Source organism: Canis lupus, chromosome 5 (assembly GCF_048164855.1).
Source record: "Canis lupus baileyi chromosome 5, mCanLup2.hap1, whole genome shotgun sequence".
Lineage (NCBI taxonomy): Eukaryota > Metazoa > Chordata > Mammalia > Carnivora > Canidae > Canis > Canis lupus.
In genome coordinates, this window is record NC_132842.1 from 24,948,218 (window position 1) to 24,966,004 (window position 17,787).

At 42.4% G+C, this 17,787-nt stretch overlaps 1 protein-coding gene and 1 non-coding gene across 2 annotated transcripts in view; both read right to left on the minus strand.

Moving 5' to 3' along the window:
• DHTKD1 (dehydrogenase E1 and transketolase domain containing 1) overlaps nt 1-16,905 on the minus strand; it is a 51,617-nt gene extending 34,712 nt beyond the window's left edge. The window contains exons 1-2 of the mRNA XM_072825831.1: nt 16,658-16,905; nt 2,933-3,088 (exon numbers count right to left, since the gene is read on the minus strand). Of these exons, the coding sequence (XP_072681932.1) occupies nt 2,933-3,088; nt 16,658-16,814 (313 nt within the window). The 5' untranslated portion in view covers nt 16,815-16,905. The remainder of the gene's footprint in view (nt 1-2,932; nt 3,089-16,657) is intronic.
• LOC140634516 (U6 spliceosomal RNA) lies at nt 1,662-1,768 on the minus strand. Its single transcript, XR_012031961.1, has one exon. It is a non-coding gene; the product is annotated as a U6 spliceosomal RNA (small nuclear RNA).
• Nucleotides 16,906-17,787: the final 882 nt, after the last annotated feature.

Below are 17,787 nucleotides of genomic sequence, written 5' to 3' on the forward strand. Positions count from 1 at the left end.
GAATACTGAACTCTACCTTAGCAAGCCCTGGGTAGCTCTGCCTCACAGAGCAGTCAGTGCTCATTGAATCCTAAAAATGAACAGGAATGTCATAGGTTGATCAAGTAGAGATAGAAGGACATTCCATGCAAAGTTAAGAACGAATCAGTTGACAGAATTATATCAGGGACCTGTACACAGATTCAGCAAGAATAAGGCACAACACAGAGACAGGGATGACATAAAAATGGTAAGTGTTTCCATTCCTGAAGGGCCATTTAAATTATGATAGAGGCATAGATTTTGTCTTAGAGACCCCAACTGAGAATTACCTAGCTGAGTCCAGTCAAATCCTAGAACCACAAGATAATAAAATTGTGCCCTTAAAAGTCACTATATTTTGGAGTGGTTCGTTTCACTGCAATAAATTACTAGAACATTAATTGATGCATATACCAGAATTGGACATTGGCCAACATTAACTTTAAAAAAAAAAACGACAAAAGGGGCATCTGGCTGGCTCAGTCATAAGAGCATGTGACTCTCAATCTCGGGGTTGTGAGTTCAAGCGCACATTGAGTGTCAAGATTGCTTAAAAATAAAATCTTTAAAAGTCATAAAGAAATATGAAAATAAATAAAATAGGGCAGCCTGGGTGGCTCAACGGTTTAGCACCGCCTTCAGCCCAGGGCATGATCCTGGAGTCCCGGGATAGAGTTCCATGTTGGGACTGCATGGAGCCTGCTTCTCCTTCAGCCTGTGTCTCTGCCTCTCTCTCTCTCTCTCTCTGTGTGTGTCTCTCATGAATAAATAAATAAAAATCTTAAAATAAATAAATAAAATAAAATAAAATAATTTAATTTTAAAAAATAAAATAGGGATCCCTGTGTGGCTCAGCGGTTTAGCGCCTGCCTTCGGCCCAGGGTGTGATCCTAGAGACCTAGGATCGAGTCCCACATCAGGCTCCCGGTACATGGAGCCTGCTTCTCCCTCTACCTGTGTCTCTGCCTCTCTCTCTCTCTGTATGTCTCTCATGAATAAATAAATAAAATCTTAAAAAATAATAATAATAAAATAAAATAACAAAAAAATAAAATAAAATATGACATGAGGTAGGAGCCCAGGATCCTGACTGGTTATCCAGCACCAACTTCGTTTAAGTTCCCAGGGTGTGAAAGAAAACAGGCAGAAAGGGTGCAGGCTACAGAATGGAAGCAGATGTGGGTTGTCACCGTACCTCTGCCACTTTCTAGCTACAAGTTACTTAGATTCTCTGAGTTTCTGTTCTATCTGTAAAATAAAGATGGCAGTAACTTCTTTAGGAAGTAGGTATGAGAATGAATTGACATGATAGATGTAAAGTGGCACATAATGGGAGTCTGACTGTTTTTTTCTTTTTAATTTCAGGGCTTGTAATTTTTTATTCATTTTTCAAATAATCTGTTTTATTTTGTGGAAAGAGCACTGAACATAATAACTCTTTTCTACCCAATTTTTAAGTATAAAATACAGTATTGTTAACTGTAGGCCCCATTGTATAGAAGATCTCCATACTTATTTATCTTTCATAATTGAAACTTTGTACCTTTAACCCACAGCTTCTCTTTTCCACCTATACCCAGACCTTGGGCACCATTATTCTATGGGTTCTAAGAATTGACTATTTTATTTCATTATTTTTCTTAAATATGGAATGCTTCATGAATTTGCAGGTTATTCTTGTGCAAGGGCCATTCTAACCCCCTCTGTATAATTCCAGTTTTAATATCTGTGCTGCTGAAGCTAGCACAAGTTGGACTACTTGAGATTCCTCATGTAGTGAGATCCTGTAGTATCCATCCTTCTGCAACTGGTTTTATTTCACCTAGCATAATGTCCCCAAGGTTCATCCATGGTGTCACAAATAGCAGGATTCCCTTTTCTCTAAGGCCGAATAATATTCCATTCTGTGCACATACTGCATTCTCTTTCTTTTTTTTAAAGTAGGCTCTACGCCTAATGTGGGGCTTGAACTCATGACCCCAAGATTAGGAGTTGTATGCTCTACCAACTGAGCCAGCCAGGTGCCCCTTTACTGCATTTCTTTATTCATTCATCCACTGATGGACATTTAGGTTGTTTCTGTATTTTGGTTATTGTAATAATGCCACAATAAACATGAAAGTACAGGTAACTCTTCAAGACCCTGATTTCAATTCCTTTGGATAAATACTCAGAAGTGGGATTATTGGATCATACGGTATTTCTATTTTTAATTTTTTGAGGAACCTCTATATTGTTTTCCAGAGTAGCTATACCTACTTGCATTCCCACCAGCAGTGCATGAGGGCTCCCTTTTCTCCACATCCACATCTTCATCAACACTTGTCATCTCATGTCTTTTTTATAACAGCCATTCTAACAGGTGTGAGGTGATAATATCTCACCGTGGTTTTGATTTACATTTCCTTGATGATGAACAATGCTGAATACCTTTCCATACACCTGCTGGCTACTTGTATGTCTTATTTGGTGAATATGTTTTCAAACTCAGAAGAAATGGGTCTTACTGAAAGACTATTCTAGAACCTCAAGACAGGTCCTCTTAGACAATGCTTGAAAGTGCCCCTCACTGTCAGCTCATATCCCTTGGAAGCCTCAGCCCCAGGGGTGGTGAGGGGGACATGTGGATTCTTCAAGAACAGAGAAAGGAGCTCTACCTCATGTTGGCAGCTAACTGTCACATGGACAGTCTAGTGTCAACCAGCTTTTTTTTTTTTAAAGATTTATTTATTTATTCATGAGAGACACACAGAGAGAGAAGCAGAGACACAGGCAGAGGGAGAAGCAGGCTCTTCTCAGGAGCCAGATGCATGACTCAATCCCAGATCCCAAGATCACGACCTGAGCTGAAGGCAGCCGAAGGCAGCCACCCAACCGCTGAGCCTGCCAGGCGTCCCTCAACCAGCTTTACCTGAGGTATTAAAGGGTCCTTGCACGGTCGACAGAAGAGCTTGGATTTCAGGCACATCCTCCTGCAAGGCTTGTCCACTGAAGAGGGGGTTGATTTTGGCAGCTTTATGACCATGTTCACAGTATACTGTCACCAATCTGGCAAGGCCATGATCAACTAATTCCAATGGAAAAGAAAATAATACAAACAATTTAGGAAATGCCCACACACACACACACACACAAAACCAGTTTTTCTAAGAAGCCTTTGTAGCCTAAAACATTTTTAATGCATTGCTTCCACCCACCATATCTCAGGATTAAAGACTACCGGAATCCAGGAAAACACACTGGAAAAAAAAAAAAAGGGAACAGAACTATGAGCGCACATTTGTAAAACAACTATGTCCATTGATAGATAGTAAAAGGAAACACCTCAAATCGAAAAGAATTGTTAAAATGCTGAGATTAGGGATAATTATAGTCCTCTTATTATTTGAGATTTTTAAATATTTTACATAAAAAAGTAGAAATAGGTAGAACTACAAAATCAATGCTACATTTCCTTCCCCGTTTCTTAAAGGCCCCAGGTCACAGTTATTTCAGACTCATGAAATCTTAGACCAGAAAAAGATCTTAAAAATGATCTTGTCACACACATAGTGCAAATAAAAAAAAAAGAAAGAAAGAAAGAAAGAGAGAAAGAAAGAAAGAAAGAAAGAAAGAAAGAAAGAAAGATCTCCTTTATAAAGCCTAAATGTGCAGTTCCTCCATCTCTGCTTAAAGGAGAGGCATTATCTCTCAGTGAATCCAATTGGTGATTTTATATTGAGCCCAAAATTGCTTTTTTTCCCCTTTTCCACATGAAAGGTCTTCCAAACTTTGAAGAAAAAAAAATTCCTTCATGCTTACATTCAATTCACCTTCAGTTCATCAAGGCAGCCTTACAGACTGACTGCAAATCCCTGAAGATGAGCAGATCCACTCTTGAGTGCACACAAGAAAATGAAAAATGTTCAAAAAAATGAACATTTTTTTCAGTTTGTTTTTATTCTTAGAACCCAGGGAAAATTGTTAGCATATTTTGAAACATTTAATTATCGTTCATGAACATTTATTGCAATGAAGTGAGCTACATATGTGCTTGGGTTTGTAGTCAGAGGATTGCCAAATGTATGGCTTGCTGCAGGCTCACAGGAAAAATAGAGATGAAATGAATATGTAAAGAATGTGTTTACACTAATACGACAGGAGGTTCCATATTATGTCTAGTAAACTAATCAAACAATCCCAGTAAATGAATTTATTTCAGGCTGGAGGGTAATCATATAAACTGCTACAGGGGTTCTATTCTGAACCCTATTAAAGTTCTCAATTGCTGTGCTACAAAGTAGGAAATTTTTGGATGTATGGCTAAAATCCAGATAGACCACATCTAAAGCATTGTCCCCACTGGCCACTCCTTAAAAACACATTTTTCTTTTCTTCGATGGCTGAGTAGTATTGCAATGACGTGCATGCAGCTAGAGTGTATTATACTAAGGGAAAGAAGTCAACAGGGAACGACAATTATATGATCTCACTCATACATGGAATTTAAGAAACAAAACAGAGGATCAAAGGGGAAGAGATCAAAATAAAACAAGACAAAATCAGAGAGGAAGACAAATCATAAAAGACTGTTAACTATAGGGAACAAACAGAGTTGCTGGAGGGGAGGGAGGTGGAGGGATGGGGTTGTTGAATGATGGGCATTAAGGAGGGCCTGTGATGGAATGGCACTGGGTGTCTTAATGCAACTGATGAATACCGAACTCTACTTCTGAAACTAAATATACACTATATGTAAATTAATTGAATTTAAATAAATAAAACACAATTAAACCACATTCTCCTTCCCTCCACCCTCCAAAAACAAAACAAAAAATCCCATATTCTTCCCTGGGCTCTGTGACGTTGCAAGATCCTGGCCTTCCTCCTACCTCACTGGCTACTCAACCTTAGTAATTTTGTGGGGAGTTCATCTCTAAAACAGTGCTCTGCACATCTGCTCAGAGCCTTTTTCTCAATCTATTTTCTCTCTGGGTGATCTCCTACACTTTCCACAGCTTCTAGTAACATGTACAAAACCACATCTCTAGTGGGACAAGTCCAATAGTAAACATGTAAGGTTATAATCACCATTCTCAGATTAGTAGCCTTGTTGAAAACATTCTCTTAGTGAACCTATGTCCGCTCACAGAGATCACTGCTCCCATTTTTAACTGCTCACCAGGCTTTTCAAGCTACTTTAGAGCAAAGGCATAGGAGTTGGCATAAAAGCATGCTGCTCACTCCAAAGAATACATGTCCACTGCTGTTCTGGCAGAGCCAGAGAGTGGGGGCCTCTCCCCCCTTGCACCTCTATATCCATCCTGCCCCTCTGTTTTCTCTCAGGCCCTCCTTCCATTGTTCTGGTTTCTTCCTTCCTCCTCTTTTTTTTTTTTTTAAGGTTTTATTTATTTATTAGAGAGAGAGAGAGAGGGAGAGGGATCATGAGCAGGGAGACGGGCAGAGGGAGAGGGAGAAGCAGACTCCCTGCTGAGTAGGGAGCCCTACATGGGGCTCTATCCTAGGACCCTGGGATCATGACCTGACCCATGTAGGGCTCGATCCTAGAACCCTGGGATCATAATCTGAACCAAAGGCAGACGCTTAATGTACTGAGCCATCCAGGAGCCCCCCTCTGGTTTCTTCTTGAAGATCCAATTCCATATCCCTTCCCTTTCTGCCTCCCAGATCCTTCCATTGGAATTCCATGGAATTCTGCTCCATGATTAACAAATCTCTCTGCATTCTCTCCCTCTTCCCTAAACACTCCTTATACCCCTGACCTAACTGGAACCTGCTTTCCCCCAGGGAACAATAGGAGGTGAAGCTACTCATCACCACACCCTCCCCGAAAGTTCCTCATAGACTTTCCCCTACTATCAGTCCTCTAATTCTGCAAACCGCCCATCCTCCCAGAGACAAGCCATAGTGCTGTCAACTAATCTTCCTTTGCCAATAGCCATTGCAAAACAATGTTGTAGGAGAAACTTAAGTGTATGAGGAGGAAAAAAGACTATATGCAGCATATACAGCAGGAGCCTGCTCTTTGTTAAAATGTATATGTGTATAATACATAAAACATATTTCATTACATAGTCTATATAGCATAATATTAGTATCTATAGTATTCCTATATATGTATGTGTGTATATATATTTCATATGTGTAAAGGAAATGGACTAAAACTTAGGGATTATCCTATATTAAAATTCCTGATTTTTGGTTTTTTGCTAATCATATTTACTAAATTCTCCACAGTGAACATGCATAGAACTCTTTAAATTGTATCCATTTAACTGACTTGCCACCTACTATGCTCTGAAAGCTTTTGATTTCAGAGGTTTTCTCCATGTCCCCTGGCACACCTGTCCCCACCCATGGACTTCATGCTTGTAAGAATCAGGTATATTTGTACCTAAGGCTTTTGCTATGGGAGAAAATAAAATGTTGGAGGAGAAATCATAAAAATCTGGAGAAATGGGGGCAGCCCCGGTGGTGCAGCAGTTTAGCGCCGCCTGCAGCCTGGGGTGTGATCCTGGAGACCCAGGATCGAGTCCCACATCGGGCTTCCTGCATGGAGCCTGCTTCTCCCTCTGCCTGTGTCTCTGCCTCTCTCTTCGCTCTCTCTGAATGAATAAATAAATAAATCTTTAAAAAAAAAATCTGGAGAAATGTTGCATTCAGATTGCTTCCATAAGTGCTCTTATTTTTAAAGATTTGGAAATATGAAAACAAAAATAAATATATTTGTGAAAATATTTAAAGCATCTCTCATTCCTTTATCTTACTCCTTGCTTTAATGACCTTTTTGAAATTAACATGAAACTAACACGTTCTAGTTTCAAATGCTTTGGATGAAAGTGCTTCACCTGTATTACTTTTGTGGCAAATAGTGAAAAGACAAGAGGATGAGAGCACAGCAACTGAATACATATATTCCTCATAAAAATAACTTTATCACTGTAAAAATAAACCAAAGGATTACTGTAAAAGAAAAATGCATATGTTTATGTTAGGCATAATACCATCCAAACAACTTAGCACTTAGGTTATCTATAGAAGTTCAGAAGAATTTAATTTGATGTTTCAATCTCTAAGAAGCCAGAGAAAATAGGGAAAACAGCAGCAGAGAGACACATGCTTCTTCAAAACAAAATGGAAAATACCGAAAGCATGCTTCTGGTTTAAGAGACTGGCACATAGTAGATGCTCAAGAAACATCTGTTATGAACTGAATCAAGTCCTAAGATTCAGCATATCATAAGAGAGTCACACAATCATCGTTGATGAAAGTTCTCCAGAGCCCTCAAACACACAGTACAAGAGCTGCAGTGGATGCTCCTTCCTTGCTTTGAGCCCCTCTTTCTGAGAGCCACATCCTCTCATTCCAGAAAGTAGGATCCTGAGACCATGTTTACCACATTCCCTTCTGCCTCCTTCCCAATTCACAGATTCCAAAGACACCTGAATCAAGGTGGGTCCGATTTCATCTTTCCAGAATTTATGACTTGGTTTTGGGAGATAAGGATGGTTTGCTACGCCTCCTGTTTGTGCCAACAACGTGGCTTCTACTGAACACCTGCTTTTCTTCTGGAAGTCTGGAATTTTGGCACACACAGAGGATGCTTACATGAACATCTGCCAATAAAAACCTTGGGGGCCAAGTTGCTAATGGACTTCCAGGGTATATATACTACTGTGTTTGTGTTGCTAGAAGAGGAGTGCAGTCTGTGTCACCCCTCATGGGACAGAGAGCATGAAAAAGCCTGCACAAAGGTGCCTCCAGAGGTGACTTTTCCTGTGCTTTTCTCCATTATGATCCAGATCCTTATTACATCACTGTGATAAACCTGAGCCATGAGTACAACTATAGGCTGAGTGCCATGAGTCTTTCTGGTGAATCTCTATATGTAGGGGGGGTCTCGAGGACCCCGACACGCATTATGGGTAGCATAGGAGCTAAGTACATTAACAGCTGTGCCCTGTGAGCTCACACACAGCTTTTACCAATATTCCTAGAGTTAGTTCTGATCTTCTTCCCCTCCACTCCACCCCAGTCTTGGGTGCTGCACATATCCTTCAGTTCTGGGAGATTCCCTCGTATCTTTCAAATAAAGTTCCCTCTTTGCTTTAGAGAGCCACAGTGGTTTCTGATGCTTGTGACCAAAAGAACCTTAGCTAATGGGAGAATGAAAAAAAAAAAATTACTGTAGGGATATTTACATCAATTGCTTTATTCTCAAACAAGCACAGTGGGGGCAATGAGGAATGTTTTATTTTCAGGAAGAAGGGGTTCATATTAACCATTATGAAGTACATAGACAGATAAACTAAATATTTAAAGTCAGTATAGTTCTTTTTCATCATCTGGTCATAATAGCCTCTTCCCAAAAGTATCTAGATAGTATCCACAGTCTCTTGTATTCAAGGCAGCATATCCTTATAGCAAGTGGGAATGAGAATGTTGGGTATCTATGAAGTCATGAAAATTCCAAGAATGAGAATGTTATAACTGGAGTCCCTCTGAACCCCATTAAAATGTGACAGCTGACCCCAGCTTCAGCTTAGGAACATCGTAGATACCCACATTAACACTAAGACTCTGTACCAGAGTACCATATTCTGTACAACACAGACGTAGGCTGTGAAACTGAGTTCATTTTATATCATATCCTCTCTTTCCACCCCAAACTAATAATATCGTTTTTTAGAAAGATTTTATTTGTTTGTTTGTTTGCTTGTTTATTTATTTGTTTGTTTGTTTATTTATTTATTTATTTATTTATTTATTTATTTATTTATTTATTTATTTATTTATAAAGGCAGGGAGAGAGCAAGCAAGTAGGGAGAGCAGCAGAGAGAAATGGCAAAGCAGACTCTCCGCTGAGCAGGAAGCTCAGTGCAGGGGTTGATCCCTGGGATCCTAACCTGAGCCAAAGGCAGAAGCATATCCTCATATGCTTATAAAATAAATTTCTTATCTTATAAAATAAATTTATTTCGCCAGATATTTTTCTTGAAAAAAATTTAAAAACTAAACTAAAAAGCAAAACAAAACAAACCCCCACTTTGTTCTGATCCTGTTTTTCTCCCAATCCTTTCTAAATCACTGCCAAGATAGATAAGGGTCACAGATGAAATGATAGTGAGCACTAACCTTTGCTACACCCTGTAGTCAGTGTCTCACACATATCATCTTACCTAACCCTTGTAACAACTCTGAAATAGGTATCTTTATCTGCAGAAGAGTTAATTGGGGCTCAAAGAGGGTTATGTGACTTCCAAAATGTGATCAGATAGTGAAGAAGTTGGAATTTGAACTCAAGCATATTTGACTTCAACTCAGTCATTTATCCATTATACTACAAGAAAGATTGAAAAGGGAAGGGGCGTCTGGGTGGCTTAGTCGGTTAAGCATCTGACATTGGCTCAGGCCATGATCCCAGAGTGCTGGGATTGGGCCCCAAATCCAGCTTCCTGCTCAGCGGGGAGCCTACTACTCCCTCCCCTTCTGCCCCTCCCCCCACTTGTGTGCTCTATCTCTCACTAACTCTCACATGCAAATGAATAAATAAAATCTTTTTTAAAAAAATTGAAAACAGAAGCCCAGAATGGCAAAAGGGATGAGAGAACTGGAAATCACGGAGACAACCAAAAAAAAAAAAGTACAAAAGCTAATGCCATTAGCCTTTTTTGGTCTGCATTTGTACTCCAGAATTAAGTAAATTTTTAAAAATCTCTGTGCAATAAGATTTTCTTCAACTACTTTTCCCATGACTCCAGTAAAGGCTCCTGTTATTTCTAATATGCAATATACCCACAACTTCAACTATTAAAGCTCAGTGCAAGGTCAGTAACCACTCAATGCTGTTTGGAATCCTATGGCTCCCATCTTCTGCTGATCCCTAAATCCTGCCATTTTTTTGTGATCCAAATCCTCCATAATTAAATTTATACTCATGAATCAGCACTCCTCCATTTAAAGTGGGATTGTTCATAAGTAAATTCAAGTTTACCTGAATTGAGGTTTACAGAGGTTAAAGTACAAGCTGTTACTAATCACCAGCTACAAAGAACACTCATCATAGGTCAAATTTTAACTAGTGAAACCACTGCCATCTAAGAGGTTACTAGAAGCAAATTCAATATCTCCTTAAACCCTAAGTGCAATGGAAGTCTTAGCAAATGATGCAGTTGTCCTATGCAAGCATTGATTTTCAGCCATGATAAATATTTGAAGAAAGAAGGCTGATGAAGGAAGGGCAAAGAGGAGGAGGGAGGCACCATAACTTTGATCGTTAAGTCTTCCCACTGCACTGTCACTTGTGATGTGGGTGGTGCCATGCAACTATTTTCAGTAGGGCTTGTCCTTCGATTGACTTTGCCAATACCAAAAAGGTGACGTGATCCATCACATCAACTCAATCGTTCTTCTCAACCAATAGGGTACCTTTCAGGACAACTGGCAGACATTAATTAAACCACGTACTCCTGTTCTAATTAATAGAACTGACCATAAGCACACACTTCAATGGGATTTAAGAAAAAACCCAGCAAGTCTTCACTGCGTTCATCAGTAAAAAAGAAATTATTACTTTTTCTAAAACACAGTAATACATTATATTACCCAACGTGTATGGTGCTTCCTTTCTTGATACTTGGTATGATGGTGGTGTACCCAAAGTTCAAGTGCACTAAATGTTACAACAAATTACATGTACAGAATCATATTTCCATTTCCTGGTGGGAATAAGTCATTTAATAGGTATTCCGTTTAATGTAGAGCTGGGAGGAATGTAAGACAAGATCTTTACCAGGCAGAATTTTACAAGGTGAGATGATAGGTCCCTACACAAAACCGCACTCAGTCGTAAAAAGCTCAATAGAGGGATCCCTGGGTGGCTCAGATGTTTGGTGCCTGCCTTTGGCCCAGGGCATGATCCTGGAGACCCAGGAGTCCCACATCGGGCTCCCTGCATGGAGCCTGCTTCTTCCTCTGCCTGTGTCTCTGCCTCTCTCTCTCTCTATGAATAAATAAATAAAATCTTGGAAAAAAAAACAACCTCAATAGAGTCCAAGTCCATCTTAGTCCATCCCATACTAAGAGTTGAAGTGGCTCAGATTAGGATAGGCAGGCATTGTCTGGGAAGATGTCATGGAGGAGACAGGTATGGAGATGGGTAAGCAGTGGAAAGGCATATAGGATAAAGCCTAAAATGTGGGGGAATTTATGTTGGAGAGAGGTAAGAAAGAAAGCAGAATGGGTCACAAAAAATGAAGAGCATTGACTATCAAGCTAGAGAATCTGCATTTTATTCTGAGAGGCAAAGTGGAGCCTTTGGACATCTGAGTTAAGAAAACGACTCAATGAAACCAATGTTTCAGAAAGATTGGTCTAAGCCAGACAGGAACTAGGCTACAAATCTTAATACCAGTGAGGCTAGCAGTTTTATCTTTTCAAAGTCATGGATCTCTTTTTTTGAGAATTCAGTAAAAGTTACATGCTCTTTTCCTAAAAATAGACACAGAGTTGCTCAAGGTCCACAGACCCTCTGAAACTTTTCCATAGGGATCCGTGGATCTTGGTTAAAACATTTGAATTATTATGATTATTTTTTTTTGCAGCAGCAGCAGACCAGAATTAAAAGCCGAGACTAGGATCCCAGTAGTGAAAATAGAAAGAAAGCAAGGCTTTGAGTAACACAGTGCTCCAAATTTGAAAATTAGTATAAGATGAAAAAGTTGAAGGTGGGTTGCTTGCCCCAGATTTTTACAATATGTCTGTAGCAGAGACTCCTACAACTCCCAATATCCATTTTCCCTTCTTTTTCGTAGTAATAGATAGTTGAATATATGGCCACCCAGAATAAAGACCTATGTCCCGGCCTTCTAGACAGCCAGTTGGCCATGTGACTAAGTTCTGATGAGTGAGAAGATAGCAGCAGTGATGTATGCAACTTCTGAGTCTTGCCCTTAAAGGGAGAGGTGTTCTCTTTTCCTTCCCCCTTTTGGAGGATGTGGATGGAGACTGTGGATGCAGTGGTGACCCATCCTGGACCAGAGTAGAGAGCAACACCCACAGGATGGTGAAGAAACAACACAGAGGGATCTTGAATCCCTAATGACTTTGCAGAGCAGAGCTGCCATCCCAGCTCAGACCTTTACTCATCTTACTTAATTAAGTCACTGTTACTCCAGATCTCTGACACAGTCCCTGAACTTATCCTATCTAATACATAATTTGGTACCCAGTGGATTGCTACCCTAACAGAGCCTAAAATGCCTGTGACATTGGCTTAGCAGTCAGGCAGCAGGTGTCAAGGACCAGACATTTCAGACAAGAAAGCTAATGAGCACTGTGTGATGCTATCTGACAAAACACGCGGTGAAAGTATCACCTGTGATATCCTGCAGGCAGACTTTATGTCCACGGGGCTATGGCTTAGTAGTGGGTGATCACTGTTCCTTGTCACTTTCAGGAAAGCCCTGGGAGAAAGATGAGGTCAAGCTAGACTGAGCAAAAAAAGATAAAGGGAAATTTAGCTCTGCTAATGGGAGGCCTCTGGACCTAGAAGGCAGGTCCTGGCAAATTTGGGAAACTAGAAGCACTTAGAAAAAGGTGGTCTGGAAGAGGCTGTCTTTGCAGGAGGTAAGAGAACACACAAACTCTTCTTCCAGTACCTTCTAGAAAGCATTCACTATTAGACAATGGGAGCCAGCTGAGCCTTCAAGGTCCAATGAAGGGTGTTGCCTTCCCACTATTATTCTAGAGGGTCTCAGGTAAGCACCATTAAGTTTAGAGTGGGTAGAGCACAGAAGCAGTAAGTAAAAGACCAGAGGTTTCAAGGCTTTAAAAGTAGGTCTAGATGAGATCTTTGACTAAAGGCAATTTGCTCATAGAATGACCACAAGCAAAAAGACTGCAAACCTATGATTGTCATAAGAAAATTGTACTACTGGGGTGCATGGGTGGCTCAGTAGGGTTAAGCATCCAGCTTTTGATTTTGGCTCAGGTCATGGTCTCAGGGTCCCGGGGTCGAGCCACATCTGGCTCTGCACTCAGCGAAGAGTCTGCTCAGGTTCTCTCTCCCTTTTCCTCTGCCCCTTCCCCCCTACCCCTATCTCTCAAATAAACAAATAAACCTTAAAAAGAAGAAAAAAGAAAATTGTACTGCCAAACAAATCCTAGTTCCAGTCAAAAAAAAAAGCCCTGCAACTGAGTACCCTTAAAGTAACTCTCAGGCTCCCAACTATACCAAAATAAAGTAGATTGTGGAAGGTGTGCAGCCCCCAAGGAGGGCATACTCCCCCACGCCCACATCAGAATGGCCCCAGAAGACAATGGATGAGGACGCAGAAGGCAGAGCCAAGGGAATGTAGTGACCTTACTAGGGAGCCACATCAAGAAGCTTTTATCATTCCTCTCCAACAGGATTTGATAACTCGTTTGAACAGTGACTGCTTGCAGTTTCTCATTCTTTCTTTTTCCACATGTGAGTTTTCTTTGTATACTGAATGTGTCAATAGGGGACGCATGGCAGTTTATAACATTCCCGATCATGAGAAGACACAGACAGCCCTACAGAGAGGACTGTACATTCTCCGGAGATAATAGACTCTGAGCTGGTTTCAAGAATGAATGGAAGAGAAGAGACATGAATACATTCTATGTATGGGAAGCTTAGGTTATTTGAGTGGCCGGAGGGGTAGAGTGCAGTGATTATGAATTATTTTCCAGCATTTTCCTCACATAATTTTTAGCTGGTACCTGGCCACCCTGAATAATAATTATGCTTGCCAGTCTCTTTTGAAGATATATAGTGACCAAGTTCTGGCCAGAGAGATGCTACTGGAAGTGACAGACCCAACTCTCCTTCCCCCTTTCTCCTACCCAGCCTAGTAGGAGATCGTGATCTACAAACAGAGTCACTACAAAATAATGAAGTAAATTCTGAAACAGAAGAGAAGAAAAACCTGTCACAGATCTTGCATGCAATGGTAATTTTGAAGAAAGTTACAGAGTGGCCCACTTGCCCTTCAGTTTTATTCAAAGTAGTTAAAAAATAAGAATATAAACAAAATTATTGCCCTTAACAACAAAATTCCCTAAGCTAGACCCTATGACTGCAACAAGCAATTGTTTTCAGGCATTGATTTCATTCTTGCCTCCAAATACCACATGAGGCCACCCTTGGCCTGCAGTTCTGACTCAGTAATGAACTTTCAAATATCATCAAGCACCTTACAATCGAGCAAATTCATTACTAGTGATGGGGAGGGAAGGGATTATATATAAAATCAACCCCAGAAATATGTTTCACACCACACCAGCTCAAAGTTCCCAAGATGATTTGGATACAGTCTTTCAGTTAGAAACCACTGGCTCAGGTTTTTCCAAAGCAAGGCTTAGTTTTCAGCTGTCAGGTTGTTATTAAGAATCAAATAGGGGGATCCCTGGGTGGCACAGCGGTTTGGTGCCTGCCTTTGGCCCAGGGCGCGATCCTGGAGACCCGGGATCGAATCCCACGTCGGGCTCCCAGTGCACGGAGCCTGCTTCTCCCTCTGCCTGTGTCTCTGCCTCTCTCTCTCTCTCTCTCTCTCTCTGACTATCATAAATAAATAAAAATTAAAAAAAAAAAAAGAATCAAATAGGGATGCCTGGGTGGGCTCAGTTTAGTGTCTGCCTTTGGCTCAGGTCATGAACCTGGGGTCCTAGAATCGAGCCCCAAGTCAGACTCCCTGCTCAGTGGAGAGTCTGCTTCTCCCTCTCCCTATGCCTGTCTCCCCACCTCTCTGCTTGTGCTCTCTCTCAATCAATAAATTTTTTTAAAAAAATGAATCAGGGGGGGTCTAGCCAGCTCACTTGATGGAACAAGGCCCACATTGCCTGTAGAGATTACTTAAAAATAAAATCTTAAAAAAAAAAAATCAAATAGAGACTCAATTGTGAGGGAAAATCTTAAACAAAATCACAATAATTGTACACTGAGCACACACTAATATGATTTTAAATGAAGAAGAGATTGTCAAACATGTCCTACACATACATCCCTTATGACTTATAACAGCATTTGGCCATCGATGGCTATGTATTTTCTGCTAGAGAATCACCTGGGGTGCCTAAATAAAAATCTATATTTTTGAACCTGATCTCAGACCACTGAATTAGAATAGTAAGATAAGGGGAGGCCTGGGAATTGGCATTTTAAACAATTTATTTATTTGTTTGTTTGTTTATTTATTTATTTGAGAGAGCAGTAGGGAGGGGGAGAAGGAGAGAATCTCCAGTAGACTCCTCTCTGAGCTCAGGGCCCTCAGGCTGGATCTCATCACCCAGAGATCTTGGCCTGAGCCAAAAATCAAGAATCAGGTGCTCAACTAACTGAGCCACCCAAGTGCCCCGAAGCTGACATTTTAAAAACCAATTCAAAGTGATTTGAATACACACTTAAGTCTAAGAATAATTGACATGTAAAATTCTTGACACTCGATTTGCAAAGTGAAATAAGACACCAAGAGTCCTACCTTCATTCCCTAAAGAAGGCCCATTACATCCAAGAGACAGAAATCGGGTCTGCTATAAATGTCCCCTGAGGACAAGAGCAAAATATTGAGGTTCCAGTGGGTAATATAAGATTCAAAGTTTGGGTACTTATATGATGAAGAGGATCTTCATTGTTAATCTCATACCTAGACTGGAGATGCCAAATGGTCTTCCTCTAATAATCAATCTGTATTCATCTTCTATTCTGTAAGGATTAAATATTGACAACTTGGGGTGCCTGGGTGGCTCAGTCATCATCTCAAGGATCAGGGAGCCAGAGGGGCAGGCTCAGGATCAGGAGGAGTCTGCTGGAAGATTCTTTCCCTCAGCTCCTCCCCTCACTCCCCCGTGCCAGCAGTGCTCTGTCTCTCACTTTCTCAAATAAATGTTTTTTTTTTAAAGAAAATTTAGACAACTTTGCAGCATAAACCAAATACTCAAAATAGGTCTCTTGCACATGAGCATGCAAAGAGAAAGTCTCAAACACTTATGTTCATGTCTCCTAATCCATTAAGACCACCAGTAATACAGTCCTAAATGCAGAAAGGAGTTTAAAACTCTGAAATCAAAGTTAAGAGGCTAGTTTAGGTCAGGGAGACAAATAATTCACACCATGCTGTGGTCCAAGACCACCAGCCAACTGCCCTCTTCACCGTCGCCCTACAGTCTGCTCGACACGGCCCTGGAAATGCGTCCTTGAGGAAACCCCAGGAGCTGGGAGATCTGAGAACTCTTTTCTTCCCCCTCCCCCGCAGCCCCGCCTTCGCAAAAAACTAAGTTCCCACAAGTTCACATCCAACGGGGAAAGAAAAGACGAGACCTCGCAAAACCAGTCCGCACAGGAACCAGGGGAAGATCGCCCAGGCGCGGCACCAACGCCGAGGCCTCGAGCCCTGGGCTCCCCAGTTCCGAGGCGGGTCAGACCAGGACCCCGACCCCGACCTCGACCCGCCCTCGCCCCCCAGCCCCGCCCCCACTCGCCTGAGCGCACCCTGCAGACCCCCAGGCCCGACCTCTCCGCTCCCACAGGAGCACCCCACCTCGGGCCTAGCTGGGAGGACCCCGCCCCCCCCGCCCCAGCCCCTGCACCCACGGCCCCGCTCCATCCCCGACCTGGAGGGCGCGCCAGGCCGCCCCGGGGCTCCTGGCTCTCGGGCTTCCTCGGCCGGTAGCCATAGACTCCCTTCTCCGTCTGGTATCCGCGCCGGAGGAGCAGCGGAGGGGCTCGGCAGAAGCCTCGTCTTGCAGCTGTCACTGTGGCCGCGGCCATGTCCCGCCTGCACCCGCGGTCGGAAGACTAGAGGCAGCAGCCGCCCCGAGCCAGCGGGGGCTCTCCTGGGCGCCTGGAACCCGCGCAGGCGCAGCGCTGGAGGCGGGAAGCGGGGCCCCGCCCCCGGGACAACGCCCCCGCGTCTGATTGGTCAGGGGCCGGGCCCTGGCAGCCAATCCAGGCCAGCGGCCGGAGGGGCGGAGCCACGTCCCGGGACCCGAGGGACTCGTGCGGTCTTGGAGGCTGAGCCAGCCGGGAGTGTGCAGCCGAGCGAGCTCTGCTTTCCCGCACGAAACTCGTTATCTCCGTCTATTTCAGGGAATCCCGCCAGGAGTACTCACCCTCCACCCTCCTGCTGCAAGCCCCGGAGCACCACCACAGACACGAAGGGGAAAATCAACGACAGGGTGCAAAAAAAAGTAGAGGGACTGAGACCAAGGGACGCAAGAAAGGTCGTGTGAAGGATCCAGAAAAATCAATATTGCTCCTTTTTTTTTTTTTTCTTAAGAAAAATTGAGGGTGGAGGAGGGCCTGGGTAACTCAGCGGTTGAGCATCTGCCTTTGGCTCAGGTCGTGACCCCGGGGTCCTGGAATCGAGTTCCGCGTCCGGCTCCCTGCATGGAGCCTGCTTCTCCCTCTGCCTGTGTCTCTGCCTCTCTCTGTGTGTCCCTCATGAATTAATAAATAAAATCTAGAAGAAGAAGAAGAAGAAGAAGAAGAAGAAGAAGAAGAAGAAGAAGAAGAAGAAGAAGGAGGAGGAGGAGGAGGAGGAGGAGGAGGAGGAGGGGAGGAGGAAAAAGAAACATTGGGAGAGGGGAAACAATGAGGAAGAAAGTAGAAAATAGGAGAGGAGGAGCTCATAAGAAAGGGATAAAATAAAAGTGAAAAGAATTGAACATGGAAGGTATCACGCAGTGTGGAGATAATGAGAGTCTCCGTTGGCCAATGTCGACAGAACTTCCCAGACTATTTT